Source organism: Trichoplusia ni, unplaced genomic scaffold, assembly GCF_003590095.1.
Source record: "Trichoplusia ni isolate ovarian cell line Hi5 unplaced genomic scaffold, tn1 tig00000289, whole genome shotgun sequence".
NCBI lineage: Eukaryota > Metazoa > Arthropoda > Insecta > Lepidoptera > Noctuidae > Trichoplusia > Trichoplusia ni.
This window is the reverse complement of record NW_020800016.1, coordinates 1-16,536: the sequence shown is the minus strand read 5'-3', so window position 1 is coordinate 16,536 and position 16,536 is coordinate 1. Positions and strand designations below refer to the sequence as shown.

At 34.6% G+C, this 16,536-nt stretch overlaps 1 protein-coding gene across 1 annotated transcript in view; it reads left to right on the top strand.

The window, feature by feature from the left end:
* LOC113507032 (multiple C2 and transmembrane domain-containing protein-like) overlaps positions 1-16,530 on the top strand; it is a gene marked incomplete at its 3' end in the record, with an annotated part of 34,124 nt that extends 17,594 nt beyond the window's left edge. The window contains 8 exon segments of the mRNA XM_026889887.1: positions 11,360-11,511; positions 12,352-12,510; positions 12,974-13,160; positions 13,713-13,909; positions 14,853-15,028; positions 15,031-15,065; positions 15,429-15,574; positions 16,410-16,530. Of these exon segments, the coding sequence (XP_026745688.1) occupies positions 11,360-11,511; positions 12,352-12,510; positions 12,974-13,160; positions 13,713-13,909; positions 14,853-15,028; positions 15,031-15,065; positions 15,429-15,574; positions 16,410-16,530 (1,173 nt within the window).
* Between the last annotated feature and the right edge of the window lie 6 nt (positions 16,531-16,536).

Here is a 16,536-nt window from a genome sequence, read left to right as displayed (position 1 = left end):
GTCTGTTGTCTGTTTTTGAAAATAAAGGTGAATTCCTGTCATATTACAATGAATTTTCATGAATTCAGTGGCGTAATATGTCGGCAAGAAAGCACAAAAATGCGCCCATAGCCAGGATTAGATGATCGAATAGTAACGAATCTTTTGTTATAAAATAAAACTGACAGAAGGAATCCCGATAATGATTTTTCCATCGACCTAAAACGTTAAACTAATTATACCATATTTTCGCCCTTGTTTAAAATCACTTCACTCACGCTATATTATGTTATTCGACCGGAACATAATTCCTAACCATGGGTTCTTGATGCGACACGTCATGTGAGGGTATAACATTCATCGTGTGCGCGTCTGTCTCGCGAAACTGGGTTCCGAACAAATAGCGTTTTGTGTTCACCAAATTTTGTATTAACAATAATATATGGCCTGAGTAACCACCATTGCTAAACCTCGTCATTTATTTATTTTTAAGTATTTCTTGTTATAGCGGCAAAAAAAACATAAAATATATGTGAAAATTTGTAGAGCCTTAGTAATAAGACTCATTTCTTACCCGTTTGGGTATAGAACTGTAAAAAGTACATCAAAAGCGCATTTAAAATCTTCAACATCTTCATAAAAGAGCATTCCCCCTTCAGTCTATACGAAAGACATTTTCCTCCGCTTGCCGTTTCAAGGCCAACCAAATGAGCACTTATTGATTGCTGACAAAGCCTCTGCAGCTTACAAGTGATGCTAGAGATTGGTAAAGGGTTGGGAAAGCCTTGAAATTTGCTTATATTAGGGTTATTGTTTTGTTTTATAGGGGCAAGGTATATGAGTAGTTTAATTGGTCTTTACCGTTGTATTCAAATAAATTCAGTCAGCAAGTCTGACATTCCCTTCTTCTCGACCCAAAGAGAGGACGATTAGATGAACTCCGTTCTGGAAAAAAGTCAAACAATTTATTTGAAACATAAAAATTATCCATCAATTTTGTAAATTCTGGAAGTTAAATTCGGGAGTATATTGAATTTCATGAAGCCATACCTTAACTTCAAAATTGAAAAACTAACTGTATCATTAGACTTGACAATTCTTATGATACATGGTTCCTTACAAATTAATATTTCATCATGCTTGCTTTATCCTCATTTATTCATTTCATAAAACACTCAGGTATAAACCCTTTCCTTAATTTAGGTATTTTACCAGATTCAGACTATCGTTCGAATGTAGTGTAGAACAGTTTCCTCATTCCAACTTCGGCGTTAAATAATGTACCATCTAGAGTTGTTTACGAACTCGCTACCTGGCTACATAATATGAAGTATGAAAGCATTGCTGATGTGGGAGCAAGACAATGCTACGGTCAGTGTAGAGCGCTATTTCACTTCCACAATGGTTTTAGTATTGTTCATGTGTTTTATAGTACGGGTTCTAAAGTTTTCTGTTTTGAAATTTCAGGTGAACAACCTTTCTAGATTTTATGAGACTTCTATTGCTTTCACTTGAATCCAATTAAGATTTTTCTGTTGATATCTGCGTTAAGGCAGTTTTGTTTATTTAGCTTCAAAACTTTTTCAAGGAAATGAGATCTCTCAAAGACTGTCGTGAAGGGAAATTTAAAAACTTTACGATTTGCTTTAGATTTTTTCTTTCAGAATTTCCAAGCAAGTTTATGTTTTATTTTTTAAAGAACTTTGTCATTTACACATACAAACACGGATTGTTTTAGTATCCAACATGCATATTTTCCCTGATAACAGGTATTCAGATAGAGGAATAGAAAGTGGCCTTGCCTTGGGAAATTGACAGTTAAATAAAAATAAAGGTCAATTATAGAGAAATAGACCGTACCAGTCCAAATAAACTAATCAGAGTCCAAGCATCATTCATCACTACCTTAGTAAGTGAAGGGAAAATCCTGTAAACATTAGACCATTAAATACAATTTGCTTGAAACATTACTTCGTCGCAAGGACGAAGCGATTAGCAAACAGCTAAAGTACATTTATCTGTATCAGTACATGCTAAACAAACACGAATGTATGGTCAGCAAAAAAGTTAATAAAAGAAATCAGAATTACAAGGATTAATATTGTTCTATGTTTCGTTTGTGGAAACGACATCCAGTTGACCATCTAGAAACCAGAACACCTAAGAAATTTTCAGGGATGTATTAAAGCCATGTCGGATGACTACGAGCGGTTTAAAAGTAAAATAAGTAACACCATAATAGTCCTACGAAAAGAGGATCACACGTGAACATCAACTCTACAACAGGAGATCCTGACTATTCCTGAGATGGTTAAATTATCTTCTAATATCGGACACGAATAGTAGTTTAATTTATTCTCATCGTGTGTACTAACGGACTCCATTTGACATGGGAAAATAATGGTTTAAAACGCAAAATTTATCCTTGTTTTTCCCTGTCGGGTTCAGAATGCCTGGAATTTACAGAAAAAAAACCCTGATTTAGTTGATGAATAATTCCATCTGATTAGATTCATTTTTGTTTTCATTTGTCCTTTCGTTCTTTTTTGTAGTTATCGCTATTGTCCCTAATGGTATGGGTGTGCGACTGCCAAATTAAAACATAGGCTTGAACCTGTTTTTTTACCATCCATGTGCATATTATAATCTAATTAGGCCACTTGCTAAAAACGGTGAGCAAACTAACATACTTACCTGATATTTGTTTAATCAAAACGAAACAGAAGATAATAAAATAGATTCTATTTTATTCTTACAATCTTCTTATTTTCTATTTAATAGAAAATATAGACAGGCACAGAAATAATAATCAAAGCTTGTTTATTAACTTGTGTTGCTGATAGTACGGACAAGTTAATTACAGATAAATGAGACCTAACCCAAGGGCTTAAAGGCGTAGAGTCGCAAATTGCGATGAACGCAATTACTTTCAAGTAAATTGTGATTTCCCCGCGGACGTACTCGTAACTTTAATAGCCAATAAACTGTTTATTGAAATTAGTTCACGAATAACCCCGATTGACGGAAAACGTGATTAATAATTCGCTGAATTAATTGATAAATGTTTTACTTAATTGGAACAATAACAATGTATCTCAATTAATTTGGTGTCCATTCAATATGTTAATTCCTGGATGCTTTAAAACTGAGCTTTGCATCTGATTTTGTTGTCAAATTATCTGATTACGGTAGGTGATTGGTTGAATGAGGACTTAAAATCACAGTACTTATTTAAATTATCAACTTTTCACTCTATATCTATATCACTGTTGCGTTTGCTTTGCAACTTACGAAATATTCATGTCAGGGTGGTATCTAGACAATAAAATCATTTCTGAATAACTACAATAAAAGGATACCCTTGCAGGTTCGAAGTCACTAGTAAGCGGAGTCCACTGGAGTCAAATGGAACTAAAATCTTAAATAATGAACAGCGATAGAATAGAATAGGCAGCGAAACATTTAAATCACATACATACATATTGTTGTGAATCGAATCCCTGACTAAACCATTTAAAAACCACTCCTGCACTAAGGACTTTAATTCTCATGTAGCAGGTGGTTTCACCAACAATCACGCCTCATGCAAAAATATACAGGACAACCATTCGTGAATCGCACAAACGCTTGTCCTACGTGGGCTTGGATCTGCGACAATCGCGCACAATAGGTTTGGCGTGGTGACCTAAACCACTCGGCTATCCGCGCAGTCAAATATTAGCTCAGCAACATTTCTTCGTTGCTTTTCATCACACTAAACCTATGTATTATGCTACATTGTTTGTAAGTCTATTATAAGAATTTAGACTTGGCTATTTGTTTACGTTGTTTGGAAGCTATCCTAAAGAATCAAGGACGGACTATTAAACATACGTAACCAGATTAACTAGTACTGAAATTATTTTTAAACGCTGGTAGTTATTCTCTCTTTCTCTCATTGCTGGGATGGCATAATTACTGGCAATAACCATTTTTATTTTTGTTTTCATCATTATTCGGCATCCCTAGACAACTGACATTCCTACAAAGCGCTAACAATACTCAAAGTCGTGGAAATGTAAATAAATAATGAGTTTTTTTTAAATGGAGTCCTAAAAGCTTGACCCGCTGTGTCTGGTATGCGGGTTTTTCCGGTATTTTTATTTTCTTCATTTTACCTTGTGTACATAGGCGAAGAAAATTTCATATTTAATTTAATTAAGGTTCACATTTTCTAATGGAAAAAAGCGCTTTAAAAAGCAATTGTTCTTTCAAACAATACGTCTATCAAAATGAAGATATCGTTAGCGTGACTAAAAATAAACGAAGTTCCAAACTTGAAATTAAATTAACATGGAAGAGAGAAAATTAAATTCTAAAACAATAATCAAAACCAATTAAAACTCGTTTTCCGTACAAATTATGTTCGTTAAGAGGAGACTTTCTCTTAGATTTACAGAATTAATTTATGAGAAGTTTGCAAAAAATCATTTTAATTTAATTATTAGATACTATAATTTAGGTGATTCATCACTCTTGCGTCATGAATCCCAATTAATTTGATTATTAACAAAGTTTACAATTATTTGTTGATGCTTCAGGGTCATGAGATACAGCTTGGTGACAGACGGAAAATAGTACCTTGGAACCTTTTTTTAGGTGGGATAATCTTAATGAAACACCCGCCCCGCGAGTGAGAGAAGAGGTAGGGTCCGACTCTTAATAGGTTTTTGCTTGAACGGTATTGAAAATATTATCCAAATCGGTCTAGCCGTTTACAGGAGTTCGAAAACAAACATTGTTACAAAACATATTTATACGTAAACATATTAAAAAAACTATTCAATTCACTACCACCAAATTATTGATCAATTTCCAACACTTGCAAATTACAATTATTTGGAATTCAGTTTCAACGATTTCCTCATTGTTTTCCCTCATCACATTAATTTTGGCAAACAAAAGATAAACAGTGTATAACAGCTGGTTAGCAATCCTTACGTAACGCTGTTTCACTCTGATAAACTAAATACGATTACTGTAAGGCTCTGTTCATAGCAAGCGATAGTCGGCGTTCACAGTGAGCAAAAGTTGCACTGTTGATAGTTTCCATATTACCCTTTTAGGATTCTGTGCAGTTAGGGACTGGGCTAAATATTTTTTAGGAAAAAATAATTCGTTAATCTAAAATACTTTTTCATTAATAAAAGAATTGCTATTTGAAAATATATTCCGCTACAGCTTTCAATGATTGACACAATTTCTTGTAGTAAAAATATGAGCAGTAAATGCTAAACTACACTCGCTGTCTCATTGATGCAAAACCAAAATCGATTTTGAGCATCGCTTGTTACAGTAATAAAATTGGTGGATTGATGAAAACGTTGTCCCGAGTCCGACTTGCACTTGACTGGTTTTGTTCACACCGAACAAACTGAAAGTATGCCTATGTATTATGACCAGGTACTACTATTATAACATACTAGCTGACTCAGACCCACTCTTTATACGGTAATTTTCATGATTTATTATGAGTAAGTAGACTCTATAACACCACAAATGACGCGGTTATACATTACAAACGATCGAGGAAATACCCTAACGACGTCATAAACCCACGAACTTTTCCTCTTTATAGTATAAGTCTGGATTAACTAAATGATCACATCGTGGCAGACAGCGGTTTGATATAAACGCGGCTAATAGTCTACCATACTACCAGTGTCGGATAAACCATGTAGGTAGAGTAGCAAATGCTATGAGCCAATCGAATATGAGGGCCCCGCATCTTAACGCTAGTCTGAGCGTAACAATTAAATTGTACGACATATATAATGTTGTTCCACATACACTCCGATCGCACAATTTGACAGCACAACAACACTACAAGAGAATTTAAGAAAACTAAGCAATCCAAAGAGTCTCATCATTACTAATCCTTACTATAATATTATAAATGCGGAAGTAACTCTGTCTGTCTGTTACGCTTTCACGTCTAAACCACTACATCGATTTTAATGAAATTTAATACAGAGATAGAGTTGACCTTGAGAAAGAACATAGGATAGTTTTTATCCCGGACTTTTGAAGAGTTCTCTTAGAACGCGATATAACCGACCTTGACGTGGGCGTAGCCGCGGGCGAAAAGCTAGTTATCTATATTTGCTACAGGCAGTGCGCTGTGTTAATCCGGCACTGGTTTCTACACACATATGTATGTATAATAATCCTTACACAATGTTAACATGCAATCTTTGACCATTGTTAAAAACTGACAATAGTGGAGTTCGAAAATGAACCTTATGGCGTTATAAAATAAGTTAAAATAAGAAGAAAACAATTTTACAGTGTCATCATTCATGTGAGGTTTACAATGGTGGTCACTCGGTGTCACGATGCTTTGTTGGTTAATAACTGCATAGATTTGACGATATAAGAGAATATTTCACAATAGGTGCGTTATAGTGAATAAGATCTTAAACTTAAAGATTTACAAAACAAATTATGAATTATTTAAAACTTGAAAAGCTAGATTTGATAAGGATCTTCCATTCCAGAACCCTTATTTAAATCAAACTAAAGCTAAGCGTTTTACCAATTTGGGTAAGGGATCCATAATAATTATGGTTTCACAAACATTCAATTCACTTGTACAAAGACACCTAAGAGTCAGGACAAGCATATTTCACAACTTTTTTTCTTACGCGGAGATGGAATCCGCGACCAAAGCGCGCTTCGTCAATTACTTTTCATAAGCCAACCTTCAATTTTGCTTGACTCGAATTAACAATCTTCGTGATTTAAAATTGTGATGGCTTCCAAATACAATTTGGTGTCAGGAAATTGTCGAGTGTATGACTCACTAGTTATTATTTAAATACTCGCATTGTTTTTTATCGCCTTGACCTTAAAAAGTTGAGTGATTTACTAAAATACAGTGTATTATATACATATAACAGACAGTTTCCTGAGAACGGTTTAAAGATATGTTAGCTTTTAGCTTGCTGGATAAACTATTTTAAGATTTTTATTGTGAATCTGCTCATTGTAATGAACGTAATAAAAATAGGATCGAAAATGTTATACCCCGGTAGTAGACAAAAATATTATTAAATATTTACATTGAGCTGAATGATAATATTATATCTAAAAAAAATAAGTAAGTAACAGTATTTGGGCGAATAGGGCATTACAAAATTTCGTTGTACCGTGATCTAAAAGATCATAAATGACCTAGTTAATTTAGTTTTAGTTTTAGATTATTCTTAGCACTTATCACTTCTTTTGTGAATGCTGGTTAACCAGTAATTGGCGACTGTATAAGTCTTAGACATAATTATCAAAATACATAAGCATTGCTGTACACAGAAGCTGTTGGTAAACCTATATAAATAAATAAATCATACCCATTCACACACACATACATATCTCATGGTCTAGTGTTATGGCATCTTATGAAGTCAGTCAGACCACATTCCAACGTTAAAATAAATGTAAACAGAGCGTATAAAACCTTTTCAGTTCCACCATTTTTGTTTAGACCTACATATATTTAACATCACATCCCTTAAGAGTCCTAAGTGTAAGAGTTTTCAAAACAGTCACAGATTACCTTCAGTTTTAATGATAAATTAAATTGAACAAGTTCACAAATTACACTTGTGTTTACAAAATATTAATTCTTGAGTAAGTATTGTTTCTACTTTATCTTTACTCACAGCAAACTGCTGTATTTTCTTAGTAACCTCTTAAGAAGACCTGCTTCAAATATCTTTGTTATTTCACCTCTTACCAAGAATTCCATTCATATTCAAATCTATCAAATAAATATTAGTTTTTTCATTGAAACCATTTATTGTTTACTTTATTATAATTTTATCTTAGCTGAGGCATTCTGTTTATTATTCTAAAAGCCCTGTAATGTTCGCGAATGCCGACATCTGTTTTACTGTTTACGCTCAGAAATACATCGTTGCTACCTTTTGTTCGTCAAGAATTTAAAAAGCGATATCTCGAATAGAATTATCAGAATCCTAATCTTGATTCTGAGCAGGACTTTGTAGTAATCCAACCGGGTTCGTTCTCAAAACTTATGTGAATGTCAGCTAAAGTGCCAACGAACACTAGAGAGACAAACTTTTGTTTTAGCCAGATCTTATTTCTTTAAAACCAAAGTTAGCAATAAAAGTGATGGTTCCATAAAAAGTTTTGTGAAGAAGACAAAATGTCGGAGAATAAAATCCATCGAATTAAGAACCGGTTCATAAGAATACAGGAGAAGCTACAAGATCGCATGGATGAGTTCCAGGATCAAGTGCAGAATAAGATAGAAAAATCGAAAATTTCCAAATTCATTTCTCATTTGTCTGAGGATCGAAATTCTGTGGATTCATTTGAGAGTGCCGACAAGAGCTCAAGTGACGGAGATATAGGCTCAGAATATCTGAGTGTACCTTCATTTGTTATTGACAAACCAGAGGATCGAGACGTAAAGGACACCTGTAAGAACTTTATTAACATTGAACAAGGAGGCCTGTATAAAAGTGTGTCGGCCTGCAATTTGGCCTACGACGAGAATAGGAACAGCTATAGCTCGAGTGATTCTTGCTTTTCTTGTCTTTCGTCCAGCGATGAGAGGGACAGGTAATGTGGAATTTCGAACATTACAATTTGCATCATCAATCTTATTAGCTGAAGTATGAAGTTCATTTGTTATGTTATTTAAGTAGCTTTAGACCTCTGATGTAGAAGTGTAGCTAGCCTATTATGCTATTTTATTCCATTATAATGAAAAAGCGGGTTACCGCTAGTGCACTGAAATTACGTTAAAAAATGAATTATAAAAACATCCATGATACTCCTACGTACACAATCTATAATGATTGGTAGAATAAGTAATTGTTTATTTTAGAAATCCTTTATCCTAATGTAGTTATCTTGTCATTCAAATCATTAGACTACATTTTAAGTTTTCATTTCAAACCCTTTTTCTAGTTCCCCCATCTCATTCCTATGTTTATCACCACAGACAAACAGGGATCCGTCCAAGGGCCGGCAGCCTACCACCAGGAACCACGGCCTTGGTACAACCTTCCCCAGGCACATGTACCGACTTGATCGAGAAACTCGGCAATCACTTCCCGCGCCTCAAAAGCCAAGGCGATAGAATCCATAGGGTATACAAAGTCTTTATTGACATGGTGTTAACAGCATGCGTGTTTTGTTCGCTTTCTAATACTTTGGTGTTAGTTTAAGAGGCAATGGATGGCGTGCTAACAATTTTGATGAGTTTTTGCTATTTTGAGGTACCTACTAAAACCTACTTGGTGTTTGGTGTAAAGGGGGTCTATTACCACCTCCTTGAATAAGTACATGCCGTTATAAGGAGTATTTGCAAGGAGATTGTGGTAGACTCCCACAGATTTACATTTTTAATGATAATTTTAACATTAACGATAACCTTTAGTAAAATTGATGTTATCAGAACAAGTACACAATATTAAACATATTATATTATATGATTAAATACTTAATGATCGACCGCTCTTTCGCCATTCAAATAATATAAGCTATTACTATTCGTAACTGTATTGTCACATTACGGTTACAGGCCTAGACTGAAAATTAAATCTGGGTTTGTAGGAAAGTGATAAACTAAAGTCAGATACGTCTCTTGTCGCAATAATATATAAATTTCCTAAGTATGAGCGTGCGTTTATCTGTATGTGTGTATGTTTTTACCTCCTCGTGCTCAAACAACTGGAACCGAATTCGATGAAATTTGTTATGGAGGTGGCTGACAAATTGAATTAACTCAAAGGCTATGATTTTATCGGTACTGTTTTTAAAGTTTTACCGACATCCAGGCGGGCAAAGCCACGAGCGACGGCTAGTAGAAAATAAATATCATTCCCATTAAGTATTCTATTCATTTTCGATTGTATTATGATGTAACGTTGTCCATTCCGCCACGCTGTAATGATCCACGAATACATAAATGCTCGCGAAAACTTACGGTTTTTGTAAATCATCATGGTATAGTCATGATTAATGAATGCTTTGATTTGAATCTCCTTTTTGTCGTTGATTGATTACACTATCAACTTATATTTGTGACATCTTCACATTCGGTGGTAAAAATGATATGTTTATTATCCCTGTAAATAGAGAAGAGACGAATATCAGATTAAAATTTTGTTCGCGTTGTGGTTTCACATAGAAAGTTCATAAATACAATCCATTGTAAAAAAATCAATTATTTCCCCGTGGTTGTTTTTGTTTTCTTGGACTGACTCCGCCATAAGGAGTACACAGGAGAATACACACTATTACCGGAGTTTACCTTTTTCCGTAGCCTATTACCCGGACACATGCTTGTGAAGAATTTGACAGACCACAACAGTCATATAAAAACACGAAACTTACCTAAACTGATACAAAAAGCCTCCACATAAATAAAATTCACTCTATTCTCAACAAAAACCGAAATACCTAAACACTTAATACAAATCCAACTATTCCTGAATACTTTTACCTTTTCCAATTTATTCGTCAAAGGCAGCTAGCCGGAATGAAAACGTCTCTACCATATAATTGGTAACGTGAAAACCTCTGAGGAAACGTAGTACGGTAAACTACGGTAATCGATTCCAAGCAATAATGTGGTTTTCTTTCTGACCCTGTACTATGACACAATACGGTTTTAAAGTAAGAGTGTGGAAGCGAGATGGAGCTTTACACGGGATATCAGCATCTCGCTTCTACACCGGCAGTTCTGCTTTAAGAGTTTCATAGTTAGTGAATAGCGAAGACAGTTTGAATTGAACGCTGCCTGGCTACTAGATCCAGATTGTGTAATCGTTTTTATACTTGTGTATACCTATTGGTCTTAAGTCTATTTCGTAAAATGGTTTTACTAATGGAGAAATCCGCAAAAAGGCTACAGAATTTATGTCATTACTTACAACGAGAAAAAACCAAAACGAACGTTACAATTTTTGTGACTTTTTTTGCACTAAACCTAAAGCCAAGACTTAAATAGGTAAGTATACATACATATGATGTCACAAAAACACTGAATTAAAGCATACTATCTAATCATAAATACTGTATTTAACGACGTTTTTTAATGGTAATAGAATTATCATAAATACCTAAGTGTTTGTTGTTTTAAGTGTGACGAGGATAATAAATAAACTGTGATTCTATTGTTTCATTAAAATGTTGTATGATTAAAGTAATGACTCATTAGGAATACCCTTTTTATTTTCTGTACAATAAAAATTTAAATAGCCTCCCCAAACTTCTAAGATTAGCATACAGTTTTGTAACCATCTCCATTCCCCAAAGATGGAATAATTCTGCATGAGTAATACTCAAAAGAAAATCTCTCTCCTTCCAGTATTTACTGAAGAATACAAGGCTGAGTGATGTGAACAAGCGGCTGAAGGCTCAAATATGGAGTTCAGTCGTGACCATCGTCCTAGTGGAAGCCAAGAACCTGCCTGCCATGGACTTGGATACCAGGTCCAGTGACCCTTATTGTAAGTTTAGGTGAGTCTACCAGTTATTTTTTTAATAGTAATTATGGCAACGAGACTGATTCTCATCCTTTAATTGTTGTAGTTTCACCGCATATGATACGCTAAATTAAGCCCAAAGTTACTACAGCATATCAAACCAAAGTTCTTCTACCGCGTCTTAAAGTAGTACCTAGCAGTTCTTTTTGGGACATGCTCGCCACACATGCCTACCATGATACCCAACAGCAACGACCAGTCTTAAGCTCGGTGTGTTCTTGAAATACGTATTTATGTCTTGGAACCCGCATCAAAATTATTTAACAGGAGGAGTAGTTGTTGCAGCTGTGGAAAAGTGATTCTGCTTTAATACGTGTAATGTGCTCTCTTGCTTCCACAAATGAAAGTCATACTTTTTAGGGAAGACGGCGGCAGCGCCCCAGGCTAATTATTGTAACGTAAAAGATTTAAAGACCTCGCTTTTTATATTTTCTAAATATAAAAAGCGAGTTATGTTTCGCTCCGCCCGATAAGGTAGCAATAAAAAAGAATTACTCGTGCCCTGTACTATGAACTCTGGACGCAAGACGGTTGTTGATGTGCGAGTGGGGCAGCATGACGTGCAGTTTATTGCACCGTCTCGCTTCTACGATAGCAATAGCCTAGCGTTAAGATCTCATGGTACAAGGACTAAGCCAATTATAAAGTAATTTATTAAACCTAGGACTAAAATAATACCATCTTACCATAAAACTGTGGGAAAGGCCGACTCATAGATTATAAAATAATATTAAGTACTTGAAGGAAGACGAATTTAATTAGGATTGCTATTTTATGCTTAAGAAATATTCTAATTAGTCTCTTTTTGACACAGGTTAGGTAATGAAAAATATAAAAGTAAGGTAGTATGGAAATCTTTGAATCCGTCGTGGTTGGAGCAGTTCGACTTGCACCTCTACGACGATCAGGAACAAATATTAGAAGTCACTGTTTGGGATAAGGATAAGCAAACAAAAGATGATTTTCTAGGAAGGTGAGCTACTCATTTTATACTCTTTATATTGATCTTAATCTTCCTCACATTTCATTAAAAACTTGAAAAGGCGTTTACCTAACTGAATTTAATCGCAAGGCCTATACTAGTACTAATTTACTTTGGGAGGCTTTTGAAATCGACAGGGAGAAAGAAGTTTTATTTATGTTTAAATAATGAATTCTGTATCTAAAAAAACGACATGGGTTTTTTGAATTGTACGAATTGTAGCAAAATTTTGCCACTTTTTCTCGCATTATAAAACTGAAAGAAATTTCAAAATCTAAGCTAGTAAAATCCCACGTCTCAAAGCGGGGTACAGGCCTCTACCCATATAGCGAAGGTTTAAAGCTTTGATCACCACGCTAGCTCAATTCCAGATTCCAGTATTAGGAATCTAGTTTTTCTCATGACGTTTTCCTTCACCGGTTATAATGATATATCTGTTTCATGTCATTTACAGATGTTCAATAGACTTATCGAGATTAGAGAGAGAGAAAACACATAATATACGGAAGGATCTAGAAGATGGGAACGGCCAGATATTTTTATTGTTAACCATTAGCGGTACAACGCAGTCAGAGACCATTACTGACCTCAGCAGTTATAAGGAGAACCCGAGAGACCTGGAAATTATTGAAAGGCGTTATGTGAGTTTTTTGTCTAAAGAGTTTGAATAGTTTATAGATGCTTTCAGGTTTTGTTAGCAAATGCACGATTATTGGTTTTGCCCAGGAGTCTTATTCAAAAGTAGTCAATTAATTAAAAATGGATTTGAAATGGAAATAAAAATTAATTAAATATTTTTTTCAATCTTCGCTTACTCGTATGACATTAAACTGATATCCATATTATTACATATAATGAACGCTGTTATTTATAGCTACTTCAATACAATGTAACTTAATTTACACAATAGTAAATATTATGAGTTACGTGGTTCCAATACTAGTCTCTCATAAAAAAATATTATCTTATAAAATGGGATATTTTGACTAGTTTCAGACCCAACCGGAGTCCCTAATCATAAGCTATCAAGGCAGTCAGCGAAAATGACAACAATTTCGGTTTCAATTTGATCCCGATAAATACGCTAGAGTAATTCGTTAATCATTCCCTTTTAAAGAATGTTTTTAAAGACCGAAGATTTGAATTGAAGGGAAAACGGAATAAAATAGTTTATATACCTTATCCAATTTCAGACGTGGTATCACATGAACGAGCAATCAAGCGGCGTTGGTTGGCTTTGCGTGAAGGTGTATGGTGCTAAAGGACTAGCAGCCGCGGACCTCGGAGGCAAGTCCGACCCCTTCTGCGTTCTCGAGCTGGGAAACGCGAGGCTACAGACACACACCGAGTACAAAACATTAACACCGAATTGGATGAAGATATTCACTTTGTAAGTAACCCTTGCATATTGAATGTTGCGGCAACAAACGTATCAATTTGCTTGAGCTGCTGCAACTCACCACCAAAGCGGCGAATCAAATACTTATTATTCCATCGCTTGGTTTCTAATTGGAAACATGCTTTTTTTAATTTATCGAATAAAAAAAGATACCAAGATAAAACGCATCAAACATGGTGTAACGTAGAAAATATGAGCAATGACCTCACTCGTCGGTAAAAAGTGTACTGATAAGTGACGTCGCACAAATGTTTTCAACTTACCGTGTAATCTATTTCTTTTTTGTTTAATTTGTGTTGCAAGTCCAGCTCGCACTTGGCTGATTATTGTTTCAAAGACGAATTGTCGGCCATAATACATTTTAACTAAAGTAACTAAATAACTACTGACGATAGCTCCAACAAAGTTAGTCCGCTCTCCAGAAATATTGTAAAACTGTCGGCTAACTGCCAGATTACACTTTGTGGAGTTGTTAACTATACATAAGTTATTCCTGCCGAGTTCCGTTTCAAGGATGTTACTCGCTTTGTATTCTATTATACTGGAAGTCTCTCTGGTGTTTGCAATGAGATATACCTACTTACAAGTACTACAAAAGTAATTGAATGCATGACATGACCTAAATGCCCAAAAACCTGATTGTTATATTTTTATGTTTCATGTAAAGCATTCATAGCATCAAATTTTTAATGCCATAATTTACTTATACCAAAAAGACTGGAATATATTCATACCACGGAAAACCATATTCAAATTTTCTCGAAAGTGTTCGTTTTTTAAGTATTTTTGAGTACCCAAAACTTCCATTCATAAACAAAGATCAATATTTTTGGACCCGAAATGCTTTTGTCAATAAACCCACTCTACCACTTTGTAAACTAAGTCTAAAATAAAACAGCTCAAATCATACTCAATCATAATTCCTTAATTCCAGTACAGTCAAAGACATCAGCTCCATCCTAGAGATCACAGTTTACGATGAAGACCACGACCATAAGGTAGAGTTCCTTGGGAAGCTGGCTGTTCCTCTGCTGAACATTCGGAATGGGGAGAAGCGATGGTACGCCCTGAAGGACAAGAAAATGAGGGCGCGGGCGAAGGGGAACTATCCCAGATACTCTTGGAGATGCTTGTCATATGGAACCCGGTAAGCCGATTATAAAGAGGACTATTGCACTAGTTGATCGATCACAGTTTAAGCTACACTCAATATAGTCATGAGCAAAATCATTTTCGAAGAATAATTTATAGATATTAAATTATCAACCGTTCTTAGTATTTTATCCGAGTCTTAGTATTTACAAGTCAAGGTTCAGATTTTTTTTTATGAATTCATTATTTAAAACTAGAATAGAATTACTCCAGATACACGCGAGATAATTGCTAAAAGAGGATCTTAAGACCCTGATCATGTTAAAATTCCCACCTCTATACATAGAAATAAAAGTAAACTTTGTTCCGGAAAAAAATAATTTTATTAAACTAATTTCCCTTATTATCAACATTTCAGCTCAAAGCAGCCATCAGAGCAGTGAATCCGAAAGAGCCTAAGTACATGTACCAAGAGGCGAAGTTCAAGAGACAGCTGTTTATAAGAAACGTCATGAGGTTAAAGGCTATCATCATGTGGTTTATAGAAGTTGGAAAGATTTTACAGTGAGTGTTTGTAAATAGTCGCATTGGTTTATGACAGCCTGGTAGTTCTTATATCTTTCTCTTTGGTGGAAAGGATAAATTTAGAAAGTATATAATTTGAAAATATTAATTCTTTTTACATTAAACTTAACTAGTATTTACATTTTTAAAACTATATCAATATAAAAAGAAAAATATACATTATTTACAAAGCGTCAAAAAAGACATCCTCATCCCTGCCAAAGTCGGGAAACGTGCCCAGAAGGCTGGCTGCATTGCCACGTTGTATGGCAATGCTAATTCTTTGGGCAAAATATAAAAATTAATATAGGCAAAATTTGAACATTAAAAAGGTGTCCATATTTTTTTATTTGCATGAAACTGATACCTTATTAAGCTAACTGCACTGTAGCAAATATTTTGATATTTTAGTAAAAAAAAAAAAATTGGAAAAATTTACTCAAAAAACAGCAATGTTCAAGCTAGAGTAAATTGTCATCTAATCTCTTCTGGCTCTCGACATATTATTTACTGTTATAAGAATAATATTAATTTACTACGTGAGTAACAGAATCAACTAATATAAAAATCACAAATAGCGATAGTGATGATAATAATCTGATTTTAATATAGCGGCTTAGTAGCCCTTCTTCAATGTCAAATTAGACTTGATTCAAAGCCCATATCCCAAAAATATTTTAAAGTATCTTATACCAAATGTAGTGGTTTCTTAGGTTTACGCGAATGTTAGACATTGAAATGAAACTACTTTTACGGATTTTATCGCGGTTTAATTATAGATTTTATCATTCCGTAAAAGTGGTTTCATTTCAATTATACCAAATGTATTTTCCAGAGACTGTTTTGAATGGGAATCGAGGATACGATCGTTCCTCGGTCTTCTGATGTGGCTGGCGTTCTGTTACTACTATGAAATGTGGATGCTGCCTTTTTTAATTCTTATGTTCTTGGGAAGAAATTGG